General features: G+C 43.2%; 1 protein-coding gene across 1 annotated transcript in view; it reads right to left on the minus strand.

Moving 5' to 3' along the window:
- Positions 1 to 3,176, minus strand: part of PIGK (phosphatidylinositol glycan anchor biosynthesis class K) — a 108,564-nt gene extending 105,388 nt beyond the window's left edge. The window contains exons 1-3 of the mRNA XM_079982578.1: positions 3,027 to 3,176; positions 801 to 854; positions 101 to 192 (exon numbers count right to left, since the gene is read on the minus strand). Of these exons, the coding sequence (XP_079838704.1) occupies positions 101 to 192; positions 801 to 854; positions 3,027 to 3,125 (245 nt within the window). The 5' untranslated portion in view covers positions 3,126 to 3,176. The remainder of the gene's footprint in view (positions 1 to 100; positions 193 to 800; positions 855 to 3,026) is intronic.
- Positions 3,177 to 10,885: the final 7,709 nt, after the last annotated feature.

The following is a 10,885-nucleotide window of genomic DNA, read 5'->3' on the forward strand; positions in this document are numbered from 1 at the left end:
CTGCTGAGAAGGCAGACTGTCCCCTTCTCTCCCCTCACCCCCCCAATTTTACATTTGTCTTAGTACTTTAAAGCTGTAAACAACCTCCATATTTTCTTACCTATCAGGAATGCCTAGTCTCTTGACACTTCTGTAAACTGAAAGGGTATTGGCCACATGGCGGTAGTTAAACCAGAATCGAGATGTGCACACCTAAAAGGGTCAGGAAAAAGTAAGCATGTGTGGATATATTTATGGTTAGAAAACAGTAGAATTAATTCTACAGCCACAGCCCCACAAAACTATATGAGTGCAGAAGGAAGAACTGTGTATGCAGCCAAATGTTTCTTTGAAGCTTTCACCAGATGCTTCTTATGATTCAGCAGCAAGCTTCATTTTGAACTGAGAAACAAATTCTGTTTTCAGTAGCAAGAGGGTGCAATAAGAACTCTATATTAAAAAAAAACAAAACCTCTGTTCTGTGTGCAATTCTCCCATGTGCACATACAGACTGAATACATGATTCTCCCATGCGTCTCTGGGTACTGTGGTTTAGGCTAATATGAGGGGCATTTTCCCCCATTTTGTTTTATTTTTAAACAAATGGTGACTGATACTAGTTACAATATTTTCATTAGAATTATTTATGCTCTTCAGAAGCTTAGTGGATGTAACATTTTGGGATGGGATCCAATCGTCTATCCCAGCCTCCACCCCCATGTGCAAGCAAAAAGCATTTCCATACACCATCAAAGTGGCAATATTTTGGAATATTTGTGCACATTGATCATGGGGAAGTGGACAAAAATGTAGAAACTTACCAAAACTGCCCAGTTGTTTGTATGTCCACTTCTAAAAAACTGTTCTGCTTGATCCTGAAGAGAAAACAAACAAAATAAATGCAAGAAACAAACATCCAAGAAGACCGATTGTTGCTGACTGCTTATTGATAAACAGGAAGGAATTGTGCCACTGCAGTTTGCCACAAGAACTAATTCTGTGAATGCTGCAAAATCTAACAGTAGCTCAAATTTTTACAAACAGGACCACAGTATAGGAAGTTCCAGGGTTCAAAATAAAATACCTGAGCAGAACTGGAGTAGGAAGCCAGTTTGATTCACAAGCCAATTTACCTATTTAAAACTGGGCCAGACCTGAAGATGCTTACTGCCAGACTACAAATTATATTCACTGTGGAAATTAGGTTGTTTTAGGCTTGGAGGAGAAAACTGGGCAATAAGTAGAAAAGTAACTCATTGCTCCTGCCTCCGTGTGCCTATGGTTCCCTCCAGCTTTCTCAGCCTGTCTCCACAGGTGTCTTCAGTGTTCTCAATAGGCATTGCTCAATTACACATGACTATGTTTCACACAGCAAGTGTTAATATGAGGACAACTCTCACACAGGTTGCTGCTATTATTATTCCTATTTCATATATGAATCACTTCCTAAGAAGCATCTTGAAGCAATTTCACCACACAATAAAAACATATATAAACCAATTTCATATATAAAATCAGTTACAGACCATTACATCCATAAAAACTATTTCAAATCAAATACAGACACCAACTGGGGTATCTCCACACAGAAGGGCTGTTGCAAGTCTCCCACAGACCTCCAAAAAGCCTGTCTGACATGTAACTTGGGCAATTCCATGATACCCACCACACTAAAGGCCCAATTCCAACACTGTGTGGAGCAGGCCTCCTTATAAGCTAGTATCCGCAGGATGCCCTCTCCTGTAAAGTACAGTGTTTGATTGGATAGGTAGGAAATGAGGCAATATTTTAGGTATCCTGGCCTTTATGGCATACCCCCAAGCATGTGCAAACATTCTCTATCTTACCAACTTATAAACTGACAAAGGTGAGGTGTTATCAGCGCCATATGTAATCTCCACACTCACAGATAGCATACCTTCAAAAGCCAGGTGCTAAGACATAGGCCTAGTGATATCACTGCATATTTTTCATTGCCAGCTGAATGAAGTGGCCGAGTTCTGGACTGGCCAATATGTTTTGGTCAGCTGTAACTGAGGAACATGTCTGTCTGTTCCAGTCTGATTTAAATAGGATTTTAATTGGCTTTGTCATGCATTTATACTTTTAACGTGCAAGTGCCTGTGCTTGTAAACCACCAGCGCATAACAAGTGATAAAGGGCAGTATAGAAATTAAATTATTATTATTCTTGGTAAACAAACGTGGGGGAGATATTCTCCCATCCTGCCCTCCTTGCATGCTCTCTGGAAGTAACAGGATGCTTGGTTTTATTGACTCCCAAGTCTGATCTGGCAGGGCTGTTTTTACCTTGTTATGAATATCTACACATATGCAGAAAAGAAGATTGAATGGCTGGAACAACTTCCATAGGGGAAAAGGCTCTGTTTCCATGTTTAGGCACAGTACGAAAGATTTAGAGTTGCACAGGTGAGCATGAGCAGCTGAGTGGCTGACCCTTGCCTTGGCCCACCTGAATGCCTGCCCTGTCCCTCTAGCAACAGCAGCGGTGAGGATGAGGTCCAACAGGCCTCATCCTTCCTGCAGCGCCTCCAGAGAGAGAGGACGAGCAAACAAGCTGAGGCGGCAAGGTGTGGCGATGATCAGTCCCACCTGTTTACTCATAAAACGCAACCCTGCTGGGAAGACTAGGCTGGGCTGGGCCGGAGGACGTCTCCAAAGCCTTGATCCACAACCTGGAACCGACCCTGCTGCAACTGGCTCTGGTGCGTGCGTAGGACCTGTTCCGCAAAGGTGCATTTCCACAACCAGAGGCTTCTACTGTACTTCTAGAGTTGTGCTTGCTTTTATTTCGCTTTTAACGTCTTCTTCTCAAAGAACGATTTTAATCCCTGGCAAAAGGCTCCTGCGTTACACAAAGTCACTCACTCACAGCAGCAAAGAGGGGACACTGGGAACTGAAAGCTCAAATGCTAGTTTAAATGAAACAGGAGGGTCAGGGAGGGGAAAGAACCAGGAGCAAATCCCTTGGGCAACTCAGCTCAGCTAGCTCAAGCCAGCCGGGCCCCCCTCGCCCCCGTCGCGTACCTGGATTCCGTCTGCGATCGCTAGACTACAGCAACCCAATAAAAGAGCTATTACTATTGCTGCAGGAAGGCTACACCGAGGCGCGATGGAGGCAGCCATATTAAGCAGCTCTGACGACCAGGAAGGAGGAGGAGCTTTGGAGGCAGCCTGCTTTCCAGCGCCTCCTCTTCTTAAAGGTGGCGACTCGCTCTTGCCGGTAGCGGATCAGTCCGTGCGAGAAATGACCAATTCATAAACCAAGAACTCATACACTGACCACTACTAATGAAGCACATGTTGTAGATATTTTCCCACATTTATTGTGCTATTTTTGTGATATACAAATGACGTGAGCAAACTTGGTATACTTATTTGTGTAACATTATTCTTGTTTATAAAGCCCAATAATAATGAGAAATGATTCAGCTTTCGCCTCAGTGCTCGGCTAAGAGTCGCTTCTTTCCAATGACTCTCGGTCATTGCAATTTCCGACTATGATGGGGGGGGGGTATGGATCAGTTGGCTGTAGTTGAATGGTCTAGAAACCCACATGTATATAGGGTTAAAGCCCGGTAAACGCAAAGTCACTGTACGCCTAGGACAAGGATTTCTCTCTCTCTCTCTCTCTCTCTCTCACTCACACACACACACACACACACACACACGGTTTAAGCAAACTAATTTCCTGCTCACTGGTGCAGATGCAAAGCATTCCACAACGAAACTATGACGGTACTGCAGCCCGATCCAATGTAGGCATGAAAGGCAGAATTTATTATAGTTCTTTTCCCCCACACGGGTTATTGGAAAATCACTGAAGGTTTTGTCAGCTTCCCCCCCCCCCCCAAAAAAAAAAGAATCCTGGGCAATGTAGGTTACCCATGGGGCTACAGTTCCCTGCACCCTGCTGTCAGGAATCTAGTGATGGGATAACATCCTTCACCACGCTTGAAGCATCAGGCCAGATTATGGGGGCCAGGGCATAGATAAAAAGGTGGGCCTTCCACATCCGTCTCCAAAGGTCTGTTTTGTATGAGGAATACTGATGACAGCCAAGAACAACACATAAACACAACCTCTGATGGAGTTGCAAATCTCAGAAGCATTACAGGAGATGAAGTTGAGCTGACTATAGCTTTACCAAGTCCACTAGCTAGCTATTTATTTATTTATTTATTTGCAGGTAACTCTATTTGCATGTGTTCCAAGTGAGACACACGCCCCATTTTTCACACTGGAAGGGGGCAGGGGCAGGCTTATGCGCATCCCACTAATGCACACAGTACTTCAGAATGCAACCCGCACGTAAATGGGGAGTTGCCTGTATTTATTGAATTCCTATACGACCCTTCATCCGACGATCACAGGGTGGCTTACAATATAAAAACACAAAAATACAGTGCATAGTAACAAACAACAACACCCCAACACACACAGAGACAGGCAGAGAGATTGAAAGCCCATGCATAGTTTAATTAGTCAAAGGACTGGGAGAAGAGGAATGCTTTTGCCTCCTGTCTAAATATATGCAGTGAAGGCGCCAGGTGAGCTTCTCTGGGGAAAGCATTTCACAAATGGGGAGCCACTGTAAAAAAAGGCCCGTTCTTATGTTGCCGCCCTCAGGACCTCTTGTGGAGGAGGCACAAAAAGGACTACAGATGGTGATTGTAGGGTCTGGCTTGGTTCATATGGGAAGAAGATTTCTAATGGGCCAGTGAAATAATTAGCTAAAAGACTTTTAATTAAATTGATTGTGGAGGCAGAAAATACCTACAAAGGCCCTGTATCAAAAGGATGATGTGCACAGTATACTGTATGCCTAATAGCCTGCTCTGTTCACCTGAAATAAGGCATTCTTCATTTGCTCTGTGTCTTAAAGGCCTTTGATCTGATCCAGCAAAGCTTCTCTTGCAATCAAATAAATTAGCACCAAATTTGCTAAGATTTGCAAAACACTGAAGGACAGATCTGTGCAATCTAAACCTTATTTAGAAATGAAATAAATGGAATCCTGTCATCTCTATGCACAGGCCCAGATTTAGGTTTGATGAGGCCCTAAGGTACTGAAGGTAACAGGGCCCTTTATATGTCCAGCTGTCCTTTGTCAACAACAAATTGTCGCTGTTTTTTTCTGTTGAATATATGCTATATGGTAATTTACGGACCTAATAGGTATCTAAAGTCATTTTATTTGTTTTTTATCTTATATTTTGGAAATGTACATCCAGGGGTTTTTTTCCTTTATTTTTTTTTTGGGGGGGCCCTAAGCTATAGCTTGTTTAGCTTATACGTAAATCTGGCACTATCTATGCATCTGAATCATCTATTATATAAGTTGTTTTGTTAATTTGTCCATTAAATACAAAGACAATATTAGTCTATACCACTGCCCTACGGTAAGGAAATCTTGATTCTTCCACCAGTGTCCTATTTTTAGTCCTATTGTTGCTAGCAAGAAAATAAGACAATAAGTGCTGCTACTAGTCTTGAGCACAACTGTTAAAATTTGTAGGTGTCAGCTTCAAACCCTCAGGTACCTGGCTTTTTCCTAGCTCTGGAACATGATTGATTCTTTTATTAAATCAGAGCCGAGTCATTAGTGCCCATTTCTGGTCCAAACAAAAATGACTACACAGCAAGATGCCAGCAAAAGATTGTATGCTAGAATAGAAGGGGCATTTAACCCAATTGTTCAACACTAAACACCTGGACTGAGACTAAATGTACTATTATTAGAACAGTGAGAAGCTTCTGGGACAACATGGCTGTTCTTTATTTCCTTTGAAATGTGAGAGCAATGAAAGCTGAAGATGTGTTCATAGTATCTTCTTTATTTACATGTACCCAAGCAGAGCCTCTTGGAAGCAAGCAGACTCTTAACCAATTTTCCCAAAGAGCAATTTGGACAGACCCTCAGCCCCAAGACTGCACACCCAGCTGAATCCAGCAAGCAACTCTCCAATCTCTGTCATATTTCAAAATGAAAAGTGCTGCTTCTCTTGCACACCTGCAAAGCACAGGTCTCAAAGCCCACCTCTGCCATTGAATTATCCATTCAGGAAATCCTCCACAATCATTAATCAACATTATGAGTCTTTTGTGAGGTTTCTAACCACTCATTCACTATGAACAAGCCAGCCAAAGCAACTTCTTAAACGATAATGGAAGAGAAAACATATTTGGTGAGAGCTTTTCTTAACCACAGTGTGTAACACATTCTCATGCTGTCTGCTCTTGGGAATTTTTTTAAGACTGAGGGATGCAATGGAGCAAAAAATGTTAATTTGGCATTTTCAACTCAGTGAATTCAAGTGGGCACTTTCCCAAACGTATTAAAGGAAGGGTTCTTTTTAGGAAACGCATTTTTACATATTTACCAAGCGCTTCGGAAATAATTTTTTTCAGCTTGTATGGTTGCATTTACATGAGCTGACATTTCAAGTTGCCTTCTCAGGATCCTCAAAAGGTTCCCATACCCTTACGAGTTATGCAGGAGGAAAATTAAAAGTCCCAAGATACAGTTTCTCTTGACACTAGAACTTTGTGCTGGGAAAACCAAACCTGGAGAAATTCTTATACATTCAGAAGCATAGCTGTCCTTGCCATTTTCTTTGAAAACACACCAAAAAACCCACTACTAAAATCATTTTACATTTAAAACTCACGTAAATCTAAGACAACTGCCTGCCAATATTTACTAGAATTCTGCAATTTACCGATCCCTGTGAGCCCATATGCTATAGCAGTGCTTAGAGCACTGGATTAGGAGACCAGATTTTAATCCCTGCTCAGCCATGAAGTTCACTGAGTGACCTTGGGCCAGTCGCTGTCTCACAATCTGTCCTATTTCAGAGTTGTTAGAAGAAAATTGGGACAACCAAGTACACCGCCCTGTTCTCATTGAGGAAAGACTGGCTAAAAATGTATCTTCTGTAAACATTTTAAATACGTAACTAAATTATAACACTGCACAGGACTACAAATCCTGCTCATCCCACATATTCAGGGTCCAGTTAATGTGGCCGTAGCCTCTTCAAAAGGTGCAGAAGTACACTGCTGGAATGTTCTGCTGTGGTGACTTACTGTATCGCTGTCTAATTTAATTGTTGTTTGCATACATAATGTAAGTCGCCTCAAGAACTTTGATTAGAAGGCGGGATATAAATATTCCTAAATATTAATAATAATACATAATGAGTATAATGGTGATGTACAATGCTATATATGTTTTTTCTTTTTACTTATGGGATACCTAAAAGCCAAGACACAGCTTTGGGGTATATGAATGAGATGTAACATTACAAGAGCCAATGTCTACTTCCATAGTGAGGCTATTCTTTCCTCTCCTCTCCCCTTCAACCCCCTGTATATCTCCAAAATCTGGTCCAGAGAGTTGGGGGTCCTCTGGAATAAATGGAGGAGGGGTGCATAGGGGATGCAGAAGAGAAGCCAGGACATTTGGTAGATGTTAAACGGGTTGTATGATTATGTATGGGACGCGGGTGGCGCTGTGGGTAAAACCTTAGCGCCTAGGATTTGCCGATCGTCAGGTTGGCGGTTCGAATCCCCGTGGCGGGATGCGCTCCCGTTGCTCGGTCCCAGCGTCTGCCAACCTAGCAGTTCGAAAGCACCCTCGGGTGCAAGTAGATAAATAGGGACCGCTTACTAGCGGGAAGGTAAACGGCGTTTCCGTGTGCTGCGCTGGCTCGCCAGATGCAGCTTGTCACGCTGGCCACGTGACCCGGAAGTGTCTGCGGACAGTGCTGGCCCCCGGCCTCTTAAGTGAGATGGGCGCACAACCCTAGAGTCGGACACGACTGGCCCGTATGGGCAGGGGTACCTTTACCTTTACCTTTATGATTATGTGTACTGAAAAGTGTATCATTGTCGGGGGGTGGGGCTTCAATGGCTCCCCAAAAAGCCACTTTCTCTCAAGTTAGTTCTCTCCAGTGCTTTTTTTTCTGGGGGGACGCAGGGGCAGCGGCGAAGCAAGCCAATCAGGCGCCTGGGGTGGCTCGTGTGCCCTGCGCCCAGGGGCAGGGGCAGCCGCCCGTGGGGCAGGGCGAGCAGGGGCAGGACGCTCCAGGGGATCTCCGAGGAGTCTACTGCCTTCTCCCACTCAGCCAACCTACAGCTGAGGGGGAGGCAGCGGGTGGACCGTTTGGGGCAATGCAGAGCCTGTGGGCGCTCAAGCCACCGTGTCACTCCCAGGAGAGATGTGTGGCTCGGGTGTGCTGCAGGCCCCGTGGTGAGTGCCACCCGCCATTTTGTCACACACACCCTCAGTGGTGATACCTGGGGCGAACGGCCCCACCACACTGCCCTTCCTCCATCCCGGCGCAGGAGGATGCATACCCCTAAACATTTTGTGGATCTCTGTACTTTTGTTCATTTACTATATTTATTTTTCCCAATTTGAACTATAAAATGGTGATTTTCATGACTTAAAATGAGAATACCCCTAAACATTATTTTAGGGGGGGGGAGCACTGGTTCTCTCTATTAGTTTGTCCTGCATTTATCCTGGTCCCCTTTAATCTCCCCTTATGTTTCTAACGCTTGCTTTCAAGCTTACAACTGCAGCCTGCTCCTTCTCATCTTCCACTGAATTAATAAAGAAAGAAAGAAAAATACTATAATGCTCCTCACTATCTTGTGAAATTTAAAGGGAAGGAAAGCAAATGATGACAATAAAAGCTTTCAGTAGTATTGCTCCAATTTACTTGGCATCTACTGTTATAGCATAAACAGAAAGTAGAATTTCATGACCCATGTATAAGGGGAAAGCACATCACAAACAAATTTGCTTTGAATGATGCCAGGTAACCAGTTGCATTTGCTCCAAATTCCCCAGTGAAAAACTGAATTATCTATTTCTTTAGTGGATTTCAAATTTATAAAGGCAATCCTAGAAAATGGCCTTTATCCGTTTAAAGGATTATAGGGGGTTGTGGCTTTAAAAAGCATCCCTGCCTGTCTTGCACAGGAGCAAGCAGATCAAATGAAAACTATGCCTTTGAGCATTCTGGCTAAAGAAAATCAGTGGCTAGGATTTTCTGTACCTTGAGCATCACAAATGATACAATTGGGACCATGAGGGAGATCAAAGGTTGCTTTCTGTAGCACTACCCTTTGCTCAAAAAGCATTTGTTGCTTTTTCTCCTTTCTGTAGAATCAATGGGTCCATGCTGCTTGACATCTCATGTATCTAGATTCACAAATACACATTTTAATTTACTTATAAGAAGATTCACAACTTGTTCCTTCCACCCTCGGACTGCCAACAGAAATAATAGACCCATACGGCTCTGGGGGCATGAGTCCCAAAACCAGGCCTCTAACAGCTGGTCTCTGCAACTTCAGGATCCCAAACATAATGTACTGTGTTCTACTGAGAGGCAAGGGTGCCTAGTAGTCTCTGTGATCTGGTAGCCTCTGAGACCCCTAGAAAAGTAGCCCATGAAACATGAGAATATGGTGCAAGAAGCAAGCATCCTCCTCCCTCCCCCCAATACATACAGAAATGGGAAATGAGGCCCACACAGCTTCATAAAAGCAGGGTTTATAGTTGGTGGCTCGCACAGTTCGTACAGCAGCCCCAAGGCTTATAAGGACTTAAATTACTTTTAAAACAAAAGCTGAAGATTTCTTTTAAGCTTTACATAAATTAATCCTCCTTTAGAAAAAAACATGCATTATTTAAAACAAAACTTCTAAAGCATAACAGGAGTTTAAATATAGTAGCTACATCTGCACCCACATAGAGTCAGCAACGATGTCTGTATCTCTTGGAGCAGCTTTCCTGCCATAATTACTTCTGCATTTTATTAATATTATTTTAATTGGCGTCTCTGATCACTTCAGGTTTGCAAATATCTTTGGAAGAGGGTACACAGTTTTGTGGTTTGTAAGGGCATGAACTTGTTCTTGTGAGACTAATTTTAGGTTTTAATAAAGAGGAATAGAACAGTCGGGAAATGAATGGGACAGCTAAGATGTCTAGTAATGGGATTTAAGTAATCTCTGTGTTTCTGTTTCTACAGCAAAGGAGCAACTGCAGGGACAGCATGTCCTGATGAACTTTTGCTAACCTGTACAGAACAATCCTATAGATGCCTACTCAGAAGAAAGCCTGAATTACTTAACTGTGAAGTTCACACAAGCTATGTACCTGCTCCTTCAGAGGGAGTGTAACCCCATCAAGAACAAGCAACCTCCCCTCTGGTCTAGAGAACCACCCACTAACCGTGCCTCAGTCCATTACCGAGGCAGAACAAGGGTTAGGCACATCCACTGCCTCACCTGCAGATGTAAAGGAGAAGTAGAGCTGTGTGTCATCAGCATATTGCTGACAACGTACTCCAAACTCTGGATGACCCCACTTAGAGGTTTCATGTAGAAATTACAAACAAGGAAAGAAGAACATATAAAAATGCCAACATACTTCAAATCCTTTTCATAGAATCATAAAGTTCTGTTTAGAAACCTCCAAGAAAGGAGAGTGAAAGGAGAATCCTGCAAGGCAGTTGTTGCATTCTAGGATCCTACTTGCCTATTGTTCTAGGATCCAAGGTTAGTGCATAACAGAGAGTCTACCACCTCTTGTGGGAGTCTGTTCCAGTGCTGAACAGCTCTTACAGTCAGAAAGTTTTTCCGAAGGTTTAGTCGGAATCTCCTTTCTTGCAACTTGAAGCCATTGGTTTGAGTCCTACCCTCCTCTGCACACGTTCCAGCTTGTCAACACCCTTCTTAAATTGTGGTGCCCAGAATTGGACACAGTATTCAAAGTGTGGTCTGACTAAGGCAGAAGATAGCGGTACTATTTCTTCCCTTGATCTGGACGCAATACTTCTGTTGATGTGAATATATATGTACGGTAT

This window comes from Podarcis cretensis, assembly GCF_951804945.1.
Source record: "Podarcis cretensis genome assembly, chromosome: 6".
NCBI lineage: Eukaryota > Metazoa > Chordata > Lepidosauria > Squamata > Lacertidae > Podarcis > Podarcis cretensis.